This window comes from Oryx dammah, unplaced genomic scaffold (assembly GCF_014754425.2).
Source record: "Oryx dammah isolate SB20612 unplaced genomic scaffold, SCBI_Odam_1.1 HiC_scaffold_21, whole genome shotgun sequence".
Classification (NCBI taxonomy): domain Eukaryota; kingdom Metazoa; phylum Chordata; class Mammalia; order Artiodactyla; family Bovidae; genus Oryx; species Oryx dammah.
The window spans coordinates 10,027,070-10,050,484 of NW_024070205.1; the positions used below are offsets into that span (position 1 = coordinate 10,027,070).

A 23,415-nucleotide genomic window follows, 5' to 3' on the forward strand; every position below is an offset into this window, starting at 1 on the left:
GATAAGGCAGCTGGCACATTGGAGCCAAGTAGCCGGATCAGGGTAGTGGGGTATTTAGAAGACATAACCGAAGGACTTGGAGGAATCAAATATGATGTATAGGTTTCCGACCAGGTGGATGTTGAAGCCTTTAACAGACAGTTAAAAACAGACTGAGAAGCATATTGGAAGAGAAGATGATGAGGCCAAGAGTCCAGCTTTGAACATGCTGAGGGGGAAACGCTTGTGAGAGGTCCTCTCAGAGACACATGACAGGCAGCTGAGCACACAGGTCTGCCCTCCGGAGAGACAGCGGGGCTGTGGGTACCGATGTGGGAGTTGTCAGTATAGGGAGAGGTGGTGATCGAGGCTCCGAGAAGGGGAGACCCCTTTATACTGACAAGCAGCACAGAAGCTGGTGTTGCAGGCCATTAGGAAGTAAAGGAAGATCAAGCCTGGGACATGCCCATCAGATCTGGCACAAAAGGAGCCTTCTGGGGATCTTTAACGGGACAGTTTTAGCGAGGTTTGGGGAGCACAAGCTGGGTCTTCTTATGGCAGAGACTGCAGATATTCACCTAAGCCTGTTCCTCCAGCTCCCAAGAATGTGGCTGAATTTCATTTCCCAACCTCCCTTGCGGCTGAGTGAGGCCTGAGATCTGGCCCATGGACTGTGGGTGGGAAAGGATGCCCTCTCACCTCCAGGATACAGCCCTTCCCCACTGTCCACCTTGGACCCTTCCTCCTAGTCTCCCAGTCAGAGGAGAGGACCTGGGGGACCCCAAGGCCTCAGGGGCACAGGGCACCTACATGGAAGGAGACTGGGCCTTGGATGGTTACATGGAGCCAGGGGGCTCTGGCCAGTGGGGCTGGCAGGCTCGGATGCCCCCAGGTCAGCAGCGGAGTGGGTGATCAGCCAGCTGGACTGGAGCGGATCAGCATTCAGGACAGCTAGAGGGGTCTGCAAGCCGGAGCTTGGAAGTCCTGCAGGGGCCAGGTGAGCCCCAGCCAGAGGGTAAAATGCCCCCTTCAGGAACGCGCTGGAGTTGAAAGACAGCTGCAGCAAAATGCCTGCGGGTACAAGGTGCAAACTCCATGAGTCATGCTCTCAGCTACATCAGCCCCTGGGTCCCTGGCTGTGAGTCTATCCTTCACAGAAGGGCCGCTCGCCGGGATGGGGCAGCCTGGTGAGGCGCTGACAGACGGTGACACCACATTTAGCCACTGGCTCAGCCGGACCCTGCCCGGAATCACCGCCTTGTGGCAGGACAGCAGCCTATCAACTAGACTGGGTCCGTGGTCAGATCCACCGGGGTCACAGCCTGGCTCTGCTTTGCACCCACGGGCGACCGTGAGCAATCCGCTCCCCCTTGCCACACCCCTCATCTGCAAAGTGAAGGGATGAGGCTGGATGATTTTCAAGTCTCTTGTGCTGGGAATTCCCTGGAGGTCCAGTTGTTAGGACTCTGTGCTTTTGCTGCCGAGAGCCCAGGTTCAATCCCTGCTCAGGGAACTAAGATCCCACAAGCTGTGAGGCTAGATAAGGACACCACCCCCTTGAAACAGCTGCATGCAGGATGCTTTGACCTGGTCCTGCCAGCAGGCATGCGCTATGTGCTAAGTTTCTTCAGTCGTGTTCAACCCCATGAGACTGCAGCCCGCCAGGCACCTCTGTCCCTGGGATTCTCCAGGCAAGAATACTGGAGTGGGTTGCCATGCCCTCCTCCAGGGGATCTTCCTGACTCAGGGATCAAACCCGCATCTCTTACGGCTAATCTGCATTGGCAGGCAGGTTCTTTACCACTAGCGCCAACTGAGAAGACAGTAGGCACAGGTCCTGTTATCTAACAGCAGTCTTTCAGCGCCTCTGACCAGGCAAACCTTGCCACCATCAGCCTGTCTGAGTGAGAAGACATGGAGTCAGAGACTCCAGCAAGCAGGAGAAGAAAAGGAGAAGAAAAAGAGGCTTGTGGGGAGCAGCCAAATGGGATCCTGGTATGAAAGCAACTATTTCTTCACCCCTGGAAGGGTTGCTTTCTATTTCTTTTCTTTCTTTTTTAACCAACTGCATTTACAGTTGGTTACATTTACACTTTCTTTTCTGTCCCTATTTCTTGTTCCCTTTATGTGGGCTGGCTCCACCTTCTACAACTCCTTTGTTCCAGGAATAAAAGAGAATTGGGAGGGGATGGGAATTGCTCTCCCATTTTGCTTTACTCACTGGGGCCTCCTTCAACTTGGCTTCCTTCTGATTTTTCTGAAAAAATAGAGTTGACTGGGACCTTGGAAAGGAAACAGCCTCTCCTCTCCTCATCTACTCTAACACTTGTATAAATAAGAGAAGTGCTACACTCAGTATGTCAGCAAATTTGGAAAACTCAGCAGTGGTCACAGGACTGGAAAAGGTCAGCTTTCACTCCAATCCCAAAGACGGGGAATGCCGTCTTTCAAGCTATCATACAATTGTACTCATTTCACATACTAGCAAGATTATGCTCAAAATCCTTCAAGCTAGGCTTCAGTAGTAGGTGAACTAACTTCCAGATGTACAAGCTGGATTTAGAAAAGGCAAAGGAACCAGAGATCAAATAGCCAACATCCGTTGGATCATACAAAAAGCAAGGAATTCCAGAAAAATATCTACTTCTGCTTCATTGACTACGCTAAAGCCTTTGACTGTGTGGATCACAACAACTGTTGAAAATTCTTAAAGAGATGGGAATACAAGACCACCTTACCAGTCTCCTAAAAAACCTGTATGCTGGTCAAGAAGCAACAGTTCAAACCAGACATGGAAGAACAGACTGATTCAAAATTGGGAAAGGAGTACATCAAGGCTGTATATTGTCACTTTGCTTATTTAACTTACATGCAGAGTACATCATGAGAAATGCCAGGCTGGATGAATCACAAGCTAGAATCAAGATTGCTGTGAGAAATACCAACAACCTTAGATATGTAGATGATATCACTCTAATGGCAGAAAGCAAAGAGGAACTAAAGAGCCTCTTGATGAGAGTGAAAAAGCTGGCTTAAAACTCAACATTCAAAAAACTAAGATCATGGTATCTGGTCCCATAATAGAAGGGAGAAAAGTGGAAACAGTGACAGATTTTATCTTCTTGGGCTCCAAAATCACTGAATGGTGACTGCAGCCATGAAATTAAAAGATACTTGCTCCTTGGAAGGAAAGCTATGACAAACCTAGTCAGCATATTAAAAAGCAGAGACATCACTTTGCCAACAAAGGTCCGTATAGACCAAGCTATGGTTTTTCCAGTAGTCATGTACAGGTGTGACAGTTGTTGCATAAAGAAGGCTGAGCACCAAAGAATTGATGCTTTATTAAATTTTGGTGCTGGAGAAGACTCGAGAGTTCCTTGGACAACAAGGAGATCAAACCAGTCAATACTACAGGAAATCAATCCTGAATAGTCATTGGAAGGACTGATGCTGAAGCTGAAGCTCCAATGCTGTGGCCACCTGATGCGAAGAGTCGACTAAATGAAAAAGATCTTGATGCTGGGAAAGACTGAGGGCAGAAGAAGGGGGCGACAGAGGATGAGATGGTTGGATGGCATCACCAACTCAACAGACCTGAGTTTGAGCAAACTCCTGGAGACAATGAAAGACAGGGAAGCCTAGTGTACTGCAGTCCATGGGGTCACAAATAGTAGTACATGACTTAGCAACTGAACAACTCTTCCATTCAATAGTGACTCAGACTTCTATAAAAGGAAACTTGTTGTCTGATCCTGTGAGTACTAACGGAATGGGATGTGACCAACGAGTGTACAGAGAAAACACTCAGTGTACAGTGCACAGACTCAGGAGAAAATCAGCCTGGAATAGAAAATCTTCCTTGGCAATCTAGCCTGGGTGGGGAAGTTGACCAGGGTGGAGGGCCACACAGAGCATATGACAAACAGGAGTCAGGCCCAGCACACCTCTGTGCCACCCTGCTGGGGGAGGGCAGGGAGTCCCATCCCCGCCAGATGCCTCCCCATCTAGCTTGGATATGTCCTTGGGGCTGATGACCAGGAGGGGAAATCAGACCCAGGAGCTGCAAAACCACCTGAGGGAACAGGAGGTGACCTCTTCAAAAAGAGGAAAGGTATTGCGTCTCTAAATTCCAAGAACTTGGCCAGAAGGAAAGAAGACAATGCCTTTTTAAAAAATATTTTTATTTATTTATTTGGCCAAGCTGGGTCTTAGCTGCATCATGCAGGATCTTTCGTTGTGGCATGTGGGATCTAGTTCTCTGACCAGGGATGGAACCAGGGGCATTGGGAGCTGGGAGTCTTAGCCACTGGACCACCAAGGAAGTCCCGACAATGACTTTATTATGCATATGCTAGGGGAAATGATTCTGCAAGGGAAGGTACTAGCTGCCAAAGCGGAAGCACAGCGACTCCGGCCTGGCTCCGCTGGAGGCTCTGAGTCAGGCTCCTGCGGGAGGTTCTGAGTCAGGCTCCTGAGGGGAGGGGGAGCGTCACGCTGAGCCTGGGCCACCGAGGACCGAGCCTGGAGCTCCAAAGAGGTGACCCAGGCGCCCGGGTGTGGAGAGAAGCCTCCTCCAGGGGGGGTGAAAGACACCAACTCGTCGGGCTCCTCGCTGAGCCAAGGAGGGCCGTCTCTGGGCTTCACCGGGGCAGGCAGCCGGCCACAGGGTCCGGCCGCGGCAAGGGCACAAAGTTCAGGGGGCACAGCAGCAGTGGGCACACCTTCTCGTGCTCCTTCAGCGCCTCGCTCAGGTGCTTCAGCTCCTCCGTCAGCTTGCCGATCTCTCTCCGAAGCACTGTGTTTTCTTGCTCCAAGCACTCATACTCCTGAGAAGACAGGAAAGGCGCAAAATTGGCCCTGAAACCCGTGCCCCTCCTCCATCCTCCCGCAGATGTAACCGTGGGCCACAGAGCGCTCACCTCCTTCCCTGGCAGCTTCTCCTTAACGGTGCCTGCCTCCACCCCTCGGATGTGTCTGTTCATCTGCTCTACGTCTCTCTCCTCCCCCCGGGCTGAAAGGTTCTATGAGCGCTAGTTCCATGAGGGCTTTGTTTTTTTTGAATCATCTTTATTGAGGGGTGTGTGTGTGTGTGTGTGTGTGTGTGTGTGTGTGTGTGTGCGTGCTTACTCGCTCAGCCGTGTCCGACTCTTTGCAACCCCATGGACTGTAGCCCACCAGGCTCCTCTGTCCATGGGACTCTCCAGACTAGAATACTGGAGTAGGGTGCCATGCCCTCCCCAGGGCATCTTCCAGAACCAGGGATCAAACCGCCGTCTCCTGTGTCTCCTGCACTGAGGTAAACTCTCACTGCTGAGCCAGCAGGGAAGCCCTTACTGAGGTATAATTCATATAAAATAAAACGCACCGATTTTACGTGTTTAGTTTAATGAGTTTTGACAAGCATAAACAACTGGTTTAATTGAGATGCAGAACGTCTCTATCCATCTGTAAGTTCCCTGATCTTGCTGTAGCCATGCGTTCTGGGCCACAAATTCACTCAGAAGGATAATGCAGATAGTGGAGGGGAGTTTATTACACTGGCGCACCCAAGGCAGAGTCTCCTCTTAGCCAAGGACCCCGATTAGTTTTTGGGAAAACCTTATATACCTTAAGTGTTCGTGCCCAAATCCACCTCCCCAAATTCCCAGAAACTAGTCTGAACAAAGGAAAAGAAAGATAGAGTTAACCTGTGATTCATATGCCTTAACCCTAGGAAGTTCAGTTCAGTTCAGTTCAGTTCAGTCGCTCAGTCGTGTCCGACTCTTTGCGACCCTAGGAAGTTAACAGTGGACAATTATCAATAGGCCTGTGGTCATACCCCAATAAGTATAATAGAGTGTATGACTCTATTCAGTTACACAGATAATTAAGGTATTCTTTCAGACAATGGAGAGTCTAGGTACAAGCCCTGGGGCTCTTCCTTCCGGGGGCCTGGTTTTCCAGTTGGTATGTCATTTCCATAGATCCTGGGCATCTAGCTCAAAGTCCACAGTCTGGCCCAAGATGGAGTCCTGCTTTCAAGACGGAGCCTGTTCCGTCTGTTTCCTCCTTCAATCTCCCTCTGCAGTCAGCCACCCCTGCCCTCTAGCTGCTGATCTACTTCTGAAGGTCTCTGCTGGGTTCACTCTTTTAGCCCCAGCACCAGGAAAAGTGTCTGGAGCAGAACGCATGTTTGTTGAATGCTGAGTAAATGAGTGCAAAATACCTCTTGCTTTGGCTTTGTTTCAATACTCACCTAATAAGTTTCCACTGTATAAGAGTTTACAGAGGCTTAGAACTGGGGGCTGGTGGGGGGCGGGGGAGGAGGGTGGAATCAGAGAGCCCTTAGCCCAACCCACCCAGTGTAGAAACCTTCCCTGTGTAATCCCATCTCCAACATCCGACTCTCTCCTTCTTCCTAGGACACTTCCTGCCAACGTTTCTGAGCCGCTCTGTTAGACAGCTCCACTTTGTACTGATCTAAAATCCTTCGCCCCTTCACACCCACCTACTGGGCTTGGTTCCACCTATGGAACCACACAGAGTATGTGTGATACTTTCTCAACATCACAGTTCTTGAAATGTGAGGAGATGGCCCCATACCACTTCCCCTTAGGTGTTCTATGAGCCCAACTGCCTCAGGTCCTCTGGGCTCCTTGGGTTGTAGGACTTCTGCTTCCTCTGCCCTCCTGGAGGCCATTCCCGATGTACGATCCATTTGCCAGGGGCTCTGAGCAAACTTCCCCTAACACAGTGCATGAATCTGGGGAGGGCCCGGCCATGCGGAGGGCAACTGTCTAGAGGTAGTCTGCTCTGGGTGGGACCCACGTTCAAAGCCAGCTGGCTCGAGAGAGTCTCCCTGAGCTTGCAGAAAAGTACAGGATTTGCCTGCGTCCGCTGCATCTCCGTCCTTGCTTGAACGACCATTTTTTAATATTTTGGCTTCAGGGTGGGCTCTACATCCACTTCTACTGAATTTCACCCTGTTTCTTGGGCACCTTCCAGCTCAGCAAAATCATTCTGAATATTGATTATGTCAGCTCCTGGACTGGTGAAACTACACAGCTCTAAGTTTTCCCCTCATTCGATGAAGCAAGACTTTTTCTTCATCCAACTCGTTAGTAAGTCCTATAATACTCGGCCACTTGCAGAGCCTGACCTTCTTAAGGCTAACAGTCTCATTTGCATCTTGTTGAAAAGCTGTTTTCAACCATTTCTAGGTTGATTCATATGATTAGGCTTTGTCGTACCATGCATTTTCTGAGCTGGGGACCCCACCTTACTATCTTACCAGTAATGTTTAAGAAATATTACGGAAAAAGTCTGATCTTCTTACAAGCATGAAGGCACATGCAAATTCTCAGCTCTCCCTCTTTGCTAAAGCTATTCTCCTCTACCGAGCTATCTTCCTTTTTTCAAATGTGGGCCCAGCTCAAGTCCACCACCTCCAGGAAGGCTTCCCTGATTACAGCACCTAATGAAACCACATCTCTCATTATTTGTTCTCTTCAGTCTTGTATCATAGTTCAATCTTACTTATAGTAAATAAAGTCTCTCCCCAAAGATTAGAAATGTATAGCAACCAGGGGCCTCCGCTACCTTCTCCTACAACCCTTCTGACCGGCCCCAGTGCCAACATCTATGACTCCTCAACATCACTGACTCCTCAACTCTCGCCCTCGGTCTCCTCTTACCTTCTTTCCTCCCTGCCACCCTCTTCTAGTCACCTTCCTCCCACTCAGAACAAGGGCCCAGAGGGGTTCCATGCAGAGGCCACTGAAGCTATCCCTCTGCCCCCTGCCTTTCCAAGGCAGGCTCTCAGGGTGGCCTGGAATACTCTCCATGGCAGCAGGCCTTACCCACGTGCCCGCAGGCTGTCTGGGGATCACTTTGGCTCCCCCGGGGGGCTGGCCACATCTGCCTGCCGCTCTCCCCCAGACCTACCACCCCTGCCTGGCCTCTGACCAGCTCTAGTCCTGAAGTCAGAAGTCAGTCTCCTAATACAGCAAGAGGCCCTCCGTGGGCTGGAAGGGTCTGGATGGGAGGAGGGCATGGGGGCCTAGGCACCACGGGGAGCCTGCCCACAGCAGAGGGCTCAGAGAGACTATAGCTCTGGGTAGCTTGCAGATGCATGTGTGCAAGCATGTGCGCGCATGTGTGCACGCGTGCGCGCACACACACACACACACACACACTCCATCCTGCAACTGGAAATGCTCTTCACTCCAAGTAAAATGGAGAACACGTTTGAATGGTCCCATCCCTGGTGGCTCAGATGGTAAAGAATCCACCTGCAATGCAGGAGACCTGGGTTTGATCCTGGGTGGGGAAGATCCCCTAGAGGAGGGCATGGTAACCTGCTCCAGTATTCTTGCCTGAAGAGTCCTCATGGACAGAGAAGCTTGGTGAGCTACAGTCCATGGGGTCGCAAAGAGTCGGACATGACTGAACAACTAAGGACAGCACAGTGAGCTAAGATTTTAACTGGATTCCAAAGAACAGACTCCCTGTGGCAGAATATTCCAAATGCCTTTGTGTAGTTACTGAACTGTGTAGCAAGATGCTTGTGAGTGTCTGAGCTTTCCCTCTGGAAGCCACAGGGGCCACGCTGCCTAACTCCTCTGCTTGCCCCAAACCTCCGCTCAGAAAGGCCACAGAGCGGGCGCCCAGCAGGTCCCCTGGCTGCCTTCTCCCTGGGGACTTTCTCTTCTGGGATTTAAGTTTTATTCATAAATCTGCAGAGGGGGCTTTTTACCGAGCTGAGGGAATAAAAAGAGAAGAAATCAAAATCTTCTTCATGCAAGACCAGTTTCACAGAAATAAAAAAGGGGAGTGGGGAAGAGGAGGAAGAGGAGGTAAGAACACTGAGTGGGTACAGAGGGGAATAAGGAAGACCCTCTTCAGCCTGGGGAAAATTACCTGGACTTAATATGTGTATAAGACAAGCCAAGACCGTTAGACCCTTTGTTATTGCCAAAGAGATAATCAGTCTAGCTCTGATCTTGCTGACTCTCGAGTCTCCTGCCCTGGGAGGGTTTGAGGTCACCAGGCTGCCTTCTCTGGGTATTTGCAGGACACAGCCGCAGAGCAGAGACGAGAATGGGAGGTGGCGAAATCACTGCAAATCCAAGTTCTGCCTCGGAAATTAAACTGTCTCAGGCAGTGATGCCCAACTGGGGCAATCTTGGCAGTCCCCAGGGGACATTGGGAGCGGCTGGAGACAGCCTGGGTGGTGACAGCTGCAAGGGGCACCACTGCCTCCAGGGGGTAGAGAGTTGAGCACAGAGGCTGCTCAATGTCCTAGGATACACAGGACATCCCCCCCAATGAGGAAATAGCTGACCCCAAATGTCAGTAGTACTGTGCTTGAGAAACCCTGGTCTGAGCACCTAAGAGAGGCTGATTGAGGACTGCAGTGCTGTCTGGGTGGGGAGAGATTTGGAGTCTAAGATGCCTTTGATGCAAAGACTGGTATGTGGGAACCAGGGGCCAGAGATGATAACTAAGGCGGGAAGGGAATGAGGGGAAGGGAAAGGCCACCAGGAGGACACAGACCCCCTTTCACAAGCGAGGCAACCGAGGCTCGGAGGTCCAGCGACTCTTCCGAGGTCATACACACTTGGGACCTGATCCCTGACCACAACATCAGCCGCAGCTCTCACGCAATGATAGCAATTCTGCTTTTGCTTGGCAGTGCCTGGGCCCAAATTTCCCCCATGGTGGTTACCAGCAGGAAAGGACTACTCGAACTCAGGATTTTACAATAAGTCTCTTCCCAAGCCTTAAGCTCATACGCTTCCCAGCAGAAAAATTGTGTCACCAGCCCAGGGCGGTACAAATTAGTGTCATCATTACTTTCTAAACCCGCTGAGGACTGACATGAAGCATTCTCTTAGAATATGCAATATCTGAAAACACCAGGGCGGCACACACCACAATCATATTGCCCAAGACAGTTGTCAGCTTGTGACATTCAGGGCTCCCGAGGATGGCACTGCTGCCTTCCTTTCTGGCTGAAAATCCTTTCTCAGTCTTACATCGCCGGGTGCCTGGCTGGAACCAGTGTGACCCACTTCTGACACACTCGCAACTGGCCTTAAGAGACCTGGACCGTCAAATGTGGACCCAGGTCGTGTGCCTAGTGTTCAGAGATGAATACGGGCTCAAAATCCCCAAGAGAAGGGCTAAGTGCTTTGACTGGGTGACTTGAAAAGCCACAGTGAACAGTGAGGCACACAGATATATGCTAGGAACCGCTTCTTGTCACCACAGTGTGGCTTCCAGAAACACCCGCCCGCGGGGGAACTCAGACAACCCCGAAGACTGAGCCTGGCCTCTCCCTGGCTCTGCCTGCCCAGGCGCCCCTCCCAACCTGCCCTCAGTGGGGCGTGGGTTGGGGGGGTCCTGCCCTGATAGGACAGCTCCCCCATCTTTGGGGCTGGAGAGCTGGGGAAGGAGGAGGGCGCCTGAGAGGCTTGTAACAGCTGGGACTAGAGGAGACCTTTCTGGATGTTGGAGGGAAGAGAGGCTCAAGAACTGAGGGGGCAGGAGAGGACGGTGGGAATTTTTAAACACATCCTGCTCTAAATTCATGGGATAGAGGCTTTACTCAAGGGGACTTCCCTGGCGGTCTCCTGGCTAAGACTCTACGCTTCCACTGCAGAGCAGTGTGGGTTTGAGTCCTGGCCCAGGCATTTAAAATCCCACAAGTTGCAGGGGTTTTTGGCATAGCCCAAAAAAAACCCACTTTACTTTACTCTTAGGAGGGTGGGCTCCTCTCCTCAGAGGAGAGGGACTTCCTCAGGGCATCGCAGGGCAGCTGTGGCTGTCAGGCGGTGGGTTTCTTGGCCCCTCGATATCTCCCAACGCGCTGGCCGCATTCCGAGTCTGAGGAGGAGGTTTCCAATCACCTCTTACTTTTCCCAACCTAGACGTGGCCTGGGAGCCCCAGGGAGCCCGCGGGGCTTTCAGCTGTGACCCACAGCGGTGTGCAGGGTCCCCTGCCCGCAACCCACTGGAACACAAATTATTCATCACCACACGTCTGAACCAGACATCTCACTCTCAATGCGCAGATGTTTTTCAAAGTTTGAAAGCTAGTCACCCAAGTGGCTACCGCCACCAGCAACCCATGACACTTGAGTGTAGCTAGTGGCAGTAAAGGGCTCCGTGTGGTACGGATGGAACCACTGTCCTGGCCTCCTTGACATTGTGTTTCCCAACAAAATTGGCCGTGGTGTGTGATCCTGATCCATCCTGGCAGCTCCCCAGAAAAAGAGGGGAGGCCGTGGTCTTCTGTGGAGGCCCTGGGTTTCAGAGCAATCAGCCCCGTTTCTGGAAAGGGCAGCTGGCATGGTTATGTCTATGGATAGCAGAACAAGCTAAGAACGCTATGAAGGGTCCTCCACCCACTGTTCTAGGAGGGATTAGGCAGGAGAAAATGTGACAAACCACCCTTAAGTTTCCCAGACGTCAAGTTCGTTTGGTTATCAAATCCCACAGTGACAGAAATTGAGAGAGACCCATCTCTTTTTTTGAAGCTGTAGTAAAGTATTCATGTTACCTTCCATGGTACACAGAATAAGCTCCAGGCTTTCTGAACTAATCAATACAATTAATAAAAATCCTCTAACTCTGCTGGTAAAGAATCCACCTGCAATGCAGGAGACCTGGGTTTGATCCCTGGGTTGGGAAGATCCCCTAGAGAAGGGAAAGGCTACCCACTCCACTATTCTGGCCTGGAGAATTCCATGGACTCTATAGTCCACGGGGTTGCGAAGAGTCGCACACGACTGAGCAACTTTCACTTCAGTTTCACTTTAAGACTCTTATACCTCCCCAGGACAGGAATGAGATCTGATTCCTCTCCTTGTGACCCAGTGGTAGTGCCTTGCTGGCAGTGGTTCTTAATTAATATTTGTTGAGGGATTTTCCTGGGGGTCCAGTGGCTAAGGCTCCGTGCTCTCAATACAGGGGGCCCGGGTTCCCTCCTTGGTCAGGGAACTAGATCCAGCATGCTGCAATTAAGAGTTGGCATCCTGCAATGAAGATCGAAGATTCCAAGTGCTGCAACTAAGATCTGGTGTATCCAAAAAAATAGATAAAAATAAAAATTTAAAAATATATCTCTGTTGAATGAATCTACTTGACCTGGTTCCACGAAAGATCTTATCCAAGTCATTTAGTCACCTCTGCACACATAATCACAGAGGTCTTAAAACCGAGTATCCTCTGGTGTGTTTTGATATTAATATACTCATCTCCAACTAGAAGCTCTTCGAGAGGAAGGGCCCAGCTGTCAGGCTGGCACATGTGCTCTGAACATAGGGCTGTGCACTGACTGAGCAACAAATCCCCTCTGGGGGTTGTTTGGTAACAGGAAGCTAGAACCAGGCTTGCTTCAGGAGCAAGAGGAGGGAAGAAAGGAGGCAAAGGACATCCCAATTCTTCTGAGGAATTTTAAAGAACAATCCAGTCTGGGACAGGCTTTCCCTGACCCTGGTCTGAAGGTCCTAATCTCTTTCTACAATGCAGACTTCCTACTTTCAAGAAAGAATCTAGCATTTATAATGTATGGCCCTCCGTGAATTTACAGCAGTGGGTCTCCTCTCCCTGGAGGCTGTGCATTCTAAATATGTTCTCTGCTCACTGTGAAGGGGTTTTTAGAGACAGTCATTTCCCACTCATAAAAGCCCACAGGCTCCAATGCTGTCAACACCCTTAGACTGGCCGTGCTGAGACAATCTACGGCCAGAAAGACTGGCAGGAGAGTGTGGAACCAAAACCCTTAATGATCACATCAATCCTGCGTGAAGATGAGCACAGAGCTGCCATCGATTCCTTGGACAGATCCTGGGATGCCTTCTACATCACTTCCTGACATGGAGTGGTTCCTGTGTCCTGGCTGCGAGATTATATGGGATAATACACAGGGATCTCAGGGAAGGAAAGGGTCTAGCATCACCCTCAGGTCCCTGATTGGGGTGATGGGTCGACGGTTCATTAGCTTCATATTACAGTTTGAAGACAGCTGAGAAGAGGAAGTCTCGGGATGAACAATCCCACTATTATGGCCAGGCTGCCACCAAGGAGCCTGCAGGGACCCATTTGGAGGCCTCGAAGCAGACACTAGAGATGTGGGGTTAGGGCCAGGACAGAGGTCTTGTTGCAGTGATCACTGCCTACCTGAGGGTGAGCGATGCTGGGAGCCGACAGATCAACAGATTAAATCTCCCAGGTGAGAGGACAAAAGGGTAGAGTCTGAAAGCATGGTCAGCACCAACATTTGAGAAAACAGACAAGTAGAAAGGTGAACAAAGAAACAGAAAAAAGTGGTTAAGAGGGTCAGGAGAAATAGGAAGCTAAAGACCTTGTGGGGGGACTTCCCTGGTGGTCCCACTGGCTCAGACTGCACACTTCCAATGCAGGGGTCCCGGGTTCAATCCCTGGTCAGGGAACTAGATTCCACATGCTGCAACACTAAGATCCTGCATGCGGCAATGAAGACTGAAAAACCTGAGCGCTGCGACTGAGACCTGGCACAGCCAAAGGAATAAATACAAATAAACACTCTTTTAAGTTATAAAAATAAAGACGCTAAAGACCATGAAAGAATGTTCCAAGAAGCTGAGGGTTAGCGGTGTCAGAGGTCTCAGCAAGGTCAAGGATCAGGGGACTAGAATGAGGTCCCTGGACTGGGCAGTGTCAGGACACTAGCAGACTCAGCGGAGCCGTTTCTGTAGGAAATTTGCATGTCTCTGTGTGTGTGTGTGTGTGTGTCTGTGTCTGTGTCTGTGTCTGTGTCTGTGTGTATGTATGTGTTTGGGGAGCAGAAAGGATATCACAGTGACCTGGGAAATAAATGGGAACTGGGGACATCGGGACAGCAGGTCTCTTTTTAAGTAGCAGGGAGGGACTTCCCTGGTGGTCGGGTGGCCCGTGCTCGCAATGCAGGGGGCCCAGGTTCCACCCCTGGTCAGGGAACTAGATCCCATATGCCATGAAAATAGATCCTGTCTGCCAAATAAATTCAATAATTTAAAAAAAAAAAAACAGGTAAATAAAGGAGGGAAAGAAAGGAAACGGGGCACTAGGTTGAAAGGGAGTCAGGATCAAAAGGAAGTTTCCTTGCTTTAAAATTAAAAGAGAACTGTGAGATATAACCAGTGAGGGAGCAATGAAGACACTGGAGAGGGAAGACTCGAATGCTGGGCTGGAGGGAGGCAGCGGGATTAGATGTGCCCGGGGCCGAAGTGATGATGACCAGGGCGTGGGGGCGGAGGACCTCTCTCCCCTGTGGCCCTCTTGTGTCTTAGCCCCAAACACCCGCTCACCTCGTGGAGTTTGTCAGCCTTCTGAGTCTGCTTCTTCCGACTTCTCTGAGCAGCAACTCGGTTTTTCTCCCTCCTCCGGACCTTCCTGTCGTCATCCTCAGGGCTCTGGGGGAAAGGGCGTGGTCAGGTGGGATGCTGAGGCCCCTCGCCGCCCCTCCTCTGCCCGCTCCCTTCATCCAGCCCTGCTCGGGATCACCATGTTCGTTGCAGTCACAGTTGCTGCTCCATCAGCGGGGGAACCAGTGGCCCCGCGTCGAGGGAGCACTACGCATGAGCTATGGCTGGTTTAGCTGCTCCCCCGCCCCCGCCGCCCCCGAGACCTGTGTGGTGGGACTGCCATCTAAAAGATGAGGAATAAGAAACTCCAAGAGGTTGAGGAACTTGCTCCAGGTATCACAGCTAGTAGGGGGCCGAACGGGAAGTGGAACTCACGTCTGCTGGACTCCAAACCAAGTTCTCAAACCTTTCCCCCACCCCCCTCCTGGGGCGTGTGCCTGGAAGAGGTGTGGTGTTGGTGTGCATCTGAGGACGGGAAAGGCAGAAGGCGGCTGCTATCTGGGACTTGCCGTGGGCCAGGCCTGCCGCCACCACACACAAACAGGTACTTTTGACATTGTGTGCAAATCACAACTATGCTGATTACTGAGTGTAACCACACAACTCTCCCAACACACCAAGTGGTCCTAAAGACCACAGGCAGCTCATCCCTTTGAACAGTGCTTGACTGACATTTTGTTTCACAGGTCAGAGCAATTTGAATCCTAAAGCAAACTGAGGATGTGTCTTGAAAGCTCATTTAACCAAACTTAGTCAAGTCCTTCAAGAGTTATTCCGAAAAGGCAGGCAGAAAAATGCAGCTACACTGGTAAAAACACTTCCTCCAGTTACAGAAAACAGAGGAGGGTATAGCATTTGCTTCCCAGAGACCTGTGAGAAGATTCTATGGAAATACTACCTTTAAAGAGTTTAGAGATCAAGAATTCAGCGGGATACAAACACAGGAAAGCTACTCAGTTTAGTGGAAAGCAAATATTGATAACATGAAATAAGAGGTTTTCAGATATCATTTTATCCGATCTAATATTCCAAATAAGAAAGATACATATCTCAAGTTACAGTGAGTAGAGAATTTTCAGTATATGCAAGAAAATAAAGCTATGAAAGGAAAAGAAGAAAGAACGTGACATAGAGAAGTGGCCTGAAGACGGTGTTTAAGGGACCAGACACAAGATGTTAAGATGTAGTCTTTACAACAGGGAGTCTGACAAACAGAACTTTAGCTTTAGAAATAAAGGTTCTTGGTTTTGTCTGTTACTAGCAATATGGCCTTGGGTAAATGACTTATACTCTCTGATTTTTCGATGTTCTCATTTTGCTGTAAGTGTGATTCATTCATTCTTTCAGTGAGTATTAACTGAGTACCTGCCATGTGCCAGGCACTGTCCTGGGCACTAGAGACGCATGTCCTGAACAAGTGGTCAGTAATCTCTGCCATGATCATCGTAACAGCCCAGCGCTTGGAGCTGCATAAAACTAGATTTTATCCCAAAGCGCCACATGGTGTGTCTTCAGTAACGTCTGTTAAGACTGCTATTTTCTGTTGAGTCCCTTATAGCGCTCAGCACCAAATCATGCCTCTCTGGTCCTCACTGGAGATTCATAAGGCACAAGGGAGGAGCATGCATCCTGTCCTGTAAAAGTGGACAGTCCTAACTGGAGTTAGCACCTACCACATGGTCGGACCTGACAACCGGTAGAAATATTTAATCAAGGCGGAAAGAGAGCAGCAAAATGTTGACATATTCATATATTACTAACCATATCTGTATTAGTCCTCATAAAAATCACAAGTTATATTGATTTTTACACGTGGAGAAACTGAGGCTCAGAGAGGTGAAGCAGATTGCCCAAGGCTACTCAGCCTGTGTGTGGCAACGCTGAGGCCCAGACTCAGCTGTGTGACTCTCTAGCGTCACCCGATGACATTCTGCGGCAGGCACCTAACTGAGAAGCAGGACATAACCCTGAAAAGACTCGGTCCTAACGTAGTTGAGTGAGAAGTTCTCGGTCTGCCGTCCCTGCCGGCAACCTTGTGTGTTTCCCCGAGTACGCGGCTGTAAACACGGTGGTGGACAGCGCAGAGGAGCCGGCGCCCGCCGAGGGCTCTCCACCCGCCCTGAGGTTGGAGTCTGCCCACCTCGGGCCGCCACCTCGCGTCCCTGGGCCATTCGGGAGGCCGCCGGAGGAGAGTACACGCTGAGATTGCCTGGGCACGAGCCGCCCCTCGGAGCGGAATTTCCCCTCCACACCTTGGCCCCAGCTCGGCGCGGCGGGGAAGGACCACGCGCTCTGGCGATGGGGCGGCAGCCAGCGGCGGCGAAAGGATGGCGACACCCAGGGCGGCCCAGACCCCACGTGCCGGGCAGCGTGAACAGTGCCCAGCCCTACCAGACGTCGGCGCCCTCTGACCTCTGCTCCTCTCAGGTTCAGGAGCCCAGTCACCATCCCGGACGCCCCGGGCACCTGGAGTGCGCTCGGGGCGGACGGGCAGAGGCGCACTGCGGAGTCCCCGCGCGCCCCCACGCCGCTCGCGTCCGGCTCCCGCACTGCCCTCTACCCCTGCTCCCATCAGTCCCCAGCCGGGAGCCCCAGCACCCCCCTCCTCGCGCCCCTCGTAGCGCGCCCACCACTCCCCGCAACCCGGGCACCCCCCCCCCCCTCAGCCTCTATCTAGCTCGCTACCTGTGGCCGCGCCTGGTTCCCGGGCGCCGAGACGCTCCTGTGCAGGACGCTGCCGGCAGCCGGGAGCCCTTGCGACATGCCGGGCGCTGCTCCGGCTCGGCCCGGCCCGCCGCGCAGCCTCGCGGACGAGCGGCCGCGCGGCCCGGCGCGCCCTGCACGCGGGGCGCTGCCTACCGGCTCCCTCGGGCCGCACGCATCCCCGCGCCCCCGCACCTGCGGGCGGCCGCCTCGGCCCCGCCCCCCGGGCTTCCCGCTCCCCCGGCTCCGCCGCGCGGCGCCCGGGTTTCCCCACCCCCCGGTCCCAGCGCGCCGTCCTTCCCGTCCCGAGTCCGCCCCGCCCCGCCTTCTCCCACCCCCGCTCCGTTCCTCCTCTCCCCGCCCTCTCGCTGCACCCCGGGGTCCCAGATCCCACCCCTGCCGCCGCTTTCCGCTGGGCCCCCCCCTTCTTCGTGGAAGTCACGTGGTGGCTCCGAAACCCAGAAGGGAGGGCGAAGCCCCCTCACCAGAAGCGAGGCTGGGACAGGTTGCGGTCGTGGAGGCGCCGCGCAGCCCTGGGGGGCGTCTCTCGGCCGCTCTCAGAGAACTCGGACTGAGAAACTCCAGTGGGCGGTTTGGGGCGGGGGGTGTTTTCTTTCCCGGTCCCATCGCGGCACCTTCCTGCGCATCCGCCCGCCTTTCCCCCCGCCCGCAGGGGTCACAGTCTCGGGGGACTTTCTCTGCGCTGCGATCGGTCACGCTCCCTCCTTCCGGGCCCCCCCCCCCCGGGGAGACGCAGGCCTGTGCACCCTGAGACCCACGGGGCACCCCGGAGCCTTTGTGAGGAGAGCACCTTCTCTCTCCTCTTTCGCCAGTTCCGCGGGGCAGTGGGAGGGAACCAGGCGGGGCGGCCCCGGAGGGTGAATTCCCTCGGGGAGGATGGCGAGGAAGAGATTGTCCTGCAGATTTCACAGTGGCTGGGCTTCCCCGGAGCCTGGCTGGCACGAGGGACGTCCCTGGTACACAGGTTCGGGGATCTGGACCCTGCGCGCTAACGTGAAATGGACCCGATGCTTTTTCTCTCCCAAGGTTCAAGTGGCGGATGCTCTGCCCACAAAGTTAAGATGCGGGACTTCGTGCCAGACGGAGGCCGAGGCTTGCTCCCTCCACCTGCCTGCAAGTTAAAAGATGCAAAGTCAAACGATGTTGTACGTGATCCCAGCAAAGAAAAAAAAAAAAGGCAAAAAAACACAAGTGGTTATGGGTTTGTGGTCTGCATACTGTGAGCACCGGGAAGGAAAGATAACCGCGAACCTGGGCCGGCGGATGGGAACCAGAATCAGGAGGTCAGGCGTGCCTTCCGAGTGTGGTCGCTTAAGCTTTCAGGCTCCAGGCTCGTGGGCAGCCGTGGGGATGAAGGTGGGGTAGGGGGTGGTGAGGAGTCGGGGGAAGCGGGGCGAACATTTGTGGCTCCCAGTCTAGGGCACGTGGCTCTCCGCGCCAGGTTTAAGACCCTTGCAAAAGTTTTGAGATGCAGCCAGCTAGAGGGCAGGGAAGCAAGTGGTGATTCTTGTCTGTGTGTGTAGGGGCTTGGACCAGCCGAGAGGAGGGTGGAGGTGCACGCGGGCCGCGGGAGGACAGAGGGTGGGCGCCCCCACGATTAAGGCTGCACAGCGGCGGAGCCCTCTCTCCGTCCGCCTGGATTTCTCTTCTCATCTCCTTTTATCCTTTTCTTCGCTCGGCAGAACTCATGGTGGTCCTGGGGCTATTATTCTGCCTCCTATCCAGGTACAGACTCCAGTAAAGACGGGGAAATCTCCGGGTCAAGTGGTCTTTAATGTTTAGAAACACTTTCATCCCCCAGTGTTGTTTCTAACAGAAGAGCAAGGTGAAAACGCAAGGACGTTTAGGTGCACTCCCACACTTCATTCTAGATATTGCTCCTTTTCTGGTCTCGCTGAACCACATCACATTCTAGGTCCTTTGGGCTCTACCTTCCTCCTCTTCCCCCAGAGAGCCTGGAACCCATCCCCAGTACACAAGAACTCTTCACACAGGCATAGACCTACTGTTTCAGTTACTCAGGGCTTTCCTCAAATATCTTAAAAGGAAGAGTCCTGGTTAACTAGTGAGAACTTCCAGGACACATTAATTTGATCTACATGTACATCAAAAGGAATGAATGAACTAATGATAGAAAATAAGATCAGGAAGATAAAGCAGAATTAAATCCTTTATCAAAGCCCCGGGGACAAGACAAAGAGGAGAGAATTTTCTAAGATGAAGGTGATAGGAAAAACCACATTGACAAGATCTGAGCAGTAGAACAGTGTTAAATTGACTCAGGTGACTGTATAACTAGACATTTTAAACCAGTAGAAGGGGAAAAATATTCACAGTAAATCTGACAGGGTTAAATCTTTATTATATATACAGCCCATGAAAAAGAATAAGAAAAATATTGAGACAACCTCCTAAAGGTAAATAGCAAGTGACACAAACTGGCATTCTCCAACAGAGAAAACAAGGAAAATAGATATAGGAAAAATACATGTTAAAGTAATATGACTTTTAAACTTTTAATATTTGAATGAAAATATTAATTTGATATCAAAAGAAAAAGTTGTGGAAGTGTGGTGAAATTGGTGTTCTCATATTGCAGCAGTATCACTGTAAATTGGTAGAAAGCATTGGAAAGCAGTTCTATTGTAATTTTCAAGAATCATGCAAGACATCACTTTTGACTTACTTTTCCTAGGAAACTTCTAGAAAATCATTCAAGAAGATCATCAAAAATATTAAAGAGAAAAATACTATATGAACTAAAAATTCATAATAATATTGTAAGTGAAAATTGTAAACAACATAAATGTCCCATTATAGGTGAACAGCTAAATAAAGTATGTTCTAACCATGGGATAGAATGTTACGCATCTTTAAAATTACAAGCATGTAGACAAATTTGCTACATGGACGATTTATTTGATATGAGGCAAACTGGGAAAAAAATCAGGATACAAAAGATATAACAGTAACATGTATATAAAAATATATGCATAACACTACTGTATGTACACTTAAAAATGGCTAAGATGGTAAATTTTACGTTGTATTTCTTTTTTACCACAATGAAAAAGTGTATGCGTATGAGAAAAATTAGAAGGGAATATATGAAAGTTCTAGCTTTTCTATTGTGGTAGGATTATAAATACTTTCACTTGTCTTTTTTAAACATTTTGGAAAATGTTTTATTACATTAACAACTTAAAATGTTTTATATTTACAAGTGATATTATCTCTCCTACTCCTGAGCTCATTTGTTACACCAGAATGTCAACACCTCTCTGATCAAGTGGGATGTGCTAATGACAGCCTGTATTTGCTGCTTTTCTGTGCTGTTTTCTAGTTCATTTTATTTGAAATCAGAAGGAGAAATAAGAATGAAAAGGAAGAAAAGATAAACAAGAACAGACATTTCAAGTGTCTGCTTTGCTTCTTCCTCCTTTTCTCTTTATTTGTATTTTTTCTTTTGAACTGGGAAGATTATATGATTTGGCAATTTCCTATTACTACCACAGTGACTCTGGATTGCATTTTTGGGGACAAAGGGAGGAGGTGCAAGAGATTTATAGCTCAGTGATCAAATCCTCTGGTGAATCACTTCACAAGAAAACATTTCATTATAAAACAAAATTGCTCAAATCCTGCCACTGTGTCACCTTTGCTCTTCTCTTTTAGGGAAACTGGACTTCCAGTAACTACTTTCACTGCTGTTTCTCAGAAGGTGGTCCTGTGGGCTGCTGGTGGGGCTAGAGAAAGGTCCGTTAAAGGCAGAGACCCCTGTGTTTACCAGAAATCGGTCATGTTCCAGGAAATGGGCACAACCATGGACTCAACAAAGATCCATACTTCGTGGAGCTCAGTTCTAGAGTGGGGAGAGAGACAGAGAGCAAAACATCTATTTAGATGGTGATACAGCCTATGGAGAAACAGAAAGCAGGGACAAGAAATAGGGCCTGGTGAAGGGAGGTCAGGATTCCCAGGTGGCTCAGCGGTAAAGAACCCGCCTGCCAATGCAGGAGACAGGAGATGTGGGTTCGATCCCTGGGTCAGGAAGATCCCCCGGAGGAGGAAATGGCAACCCACTCAAGTGGGAAAATCACATGGACAGAGGAGTCTGGCGGCCACAGTCTGTGGGGTCGCAGAGTCAGACACAACCGAGTGACTGAGCACGCACCCGAGCACGCACCCATGCACGCACGAGGGTAGGTCAAGCAAGGTTTTTCCGAAGGAGATGGGAAGAGTTGTCCAGGCTGCATTAACAGCAAGTTCAAGAGCCTCATGGGACTGTGCCTGGTCATTCCAGAAACTGTAGTGGACTGAGAAAGGGCTGGATACCATGAGGTGAGGTCAGAAAGGCAAAGGGCCAGGTCACGCAGGGCCACTTGGACTACAGGCTTCTTTGGAAGTGAAAAATTACATCGGAATCTATTGAGCAGAAGTGTGACTTGATCTGACTGTCAGTTTTTACAGGATCACGTTGGCCACTGCATTAAGAACAGATTGAAATGGTCAGGAAGACGAAAAGAGTTGATGGCAACAACCCAGGAGAGTGGGGGTGAGGGTTTGGAAGTTGTTGAGAGTGGAGGAGCCTGAGGCCAATTTGCCAGGAAGTCAATGGGCATCAGCTTCAAGGTCCCTCACTTGGACCAGAATGGGCCCTGACAATGTGTTCATATGGTGATAGGGCATAATAAAATTTGCACAACTGGGATATTTCAGCCAGAGATGGTTCAGACCACTGTCTCTTTTCCACCCCCAAATTCCGCTGAGTCCCATCAAGTCTGGTGGTATTGAAGTGGCTGTGGGCATTTGGGGGAAGGTTTAATCAGAGATATAGTTATATACTGGGATACAGGCTTGTGGTTTGCAGTCTCTTCTATCAAATCCTATTACTGCTACCTGTACGGCTCCCAGGAATAGTCCTGCTGCCCTCTGTACTAACTCACCCGACAAGGTGGGTTGTACTGAGACGTGAATATTCCTGCACTGCCAGATGCCACACTGATGTCAGTGGTGGAAGAGAAACAAGGTTTGAAATGTACAGCCCCAGAAGCTAATCTCTGAAAAGTCTTAGATTGTCACACGTGTACTGTTCTAGTCAAAATAGCAATCGACCATACAGCTTATACTATAATAAATGTACTCTAAGGAATTTTTTTTCTTTGTTAATGGGAGTGATTTATTTGATGCAGCTTGATTATGACACTTTAACTGCTATTTGGAAATATGTTCTGGAACATTTTCAATAAACGAGAGTACAGACTTCCGATTTTTTCATATAAGGAGGACAACATTCTCTCTTCAAATTCATTTATGTGTAGGGTAAGGAGTTAGATGAAATAGGTGAAGGGAATAAGAGGTGCAAACTTCCGATTATAAAGTTGGTAAGTCATAGGGAGGTAATTTACAGCATGAGAAACATATACAATAATACTCTAGTAACTTTGTGTGGTATCAGATGGTCACTAGACTTACGACAATCATTCTATATTATATTTAAGTGGCAAATCACTGTTGTACATCAAAACTCACACAATATTGTACATCAACTATATTTTAATTACAATAAATAAAAAAATTTGAAAATCAACTCATTTATGTATTAAAGAACTGAGAGAAAATTCACTAGTGGTCCAATGGGTTAGGACTCTGCGTCTACTGCAGGAGCCCTGGGTTTGATCCCTGGTTGAGGAAAGAAGATCCCTCAAGCCAAAAAAACCCAAAAGGAACTGAGAGAACAAGACACATAAAATTAGGGAAATGTAAAAGATAAAATAAGCAATTAAAATCAATAGAAAATTTTTGACAAAAATAAGCAAATTATAACAACACGTTTCGGCTCACAATGAAGCAGTAATTCATTTAGAGGAAAATACAGCGTCAAATGGAATCAGTGAATAAGCTCTTGGATTGTCTGATGACCCACAATGAGGTAGAGTTCATTATATAAACACAATGGAAAAACATTTACAATTCCTGCTGCTCTTGTCTGAAATATTGACATTGACAAGGAAACTATACCAGTACAATGAGGACATTGGTAACAAATTGGTTGATGAAGGTCATCAGGTCTAAGAATGTTTAAGATGAATCACTGGAAAATAAAACGTGAAATGTCCTAAAATATTACAACTCACACATTGAAAAATTTAGAGGTTTTTTTCAAATCTGACAACAATTCTAAAAAATTATGTCATTACCAGTAATTTGTTGAGAGGCTGAAAGAAATTACCTAAATATTTTTAATCCAATTTTTGTCCTTTATATGGAAAAAAAAAGAATTATCCTTCTGGTCTCTCTATAGAAAGTGAAATTACAGAAGCATTGTCTTATGAAAAGG

At 49.7% G+C, this 23,415-nt stretch overlaps 1 protein-coding gene across 1 annotated transcript; it reads right to left on the bottom strand.

The window, feature by feature from the left end:
- Window positions 1–4,142: 4,142 nt before the first annotated feature.
- On the bottom strand, window positions 4,143–17,269 carry BATF3 (basic leucine zipper ATF-like transcription factor 3). The gene is made up of 3 exons (XM_040263131.1): window positions 17,037–17,269; window positions 14,295–14,399; window positions 4,143–4,808 (listed from the first exon to the last, which is right to left on the bottom strand). Exons 1-3 carry the CDS (start codon window positions 17,112–17,114, stop codon window positions 4,623–4,625), a joined length of 369 nt encoding a protein of 122 aa, XP_040119065.1. The 5' UTR covers window positions 17,115–17,269; the 3' UTR covers window positions 4,143–4,622.
- Between the last annotated feature and the right edge of the window lie 6,146 nt (window positions 17,270–23,415).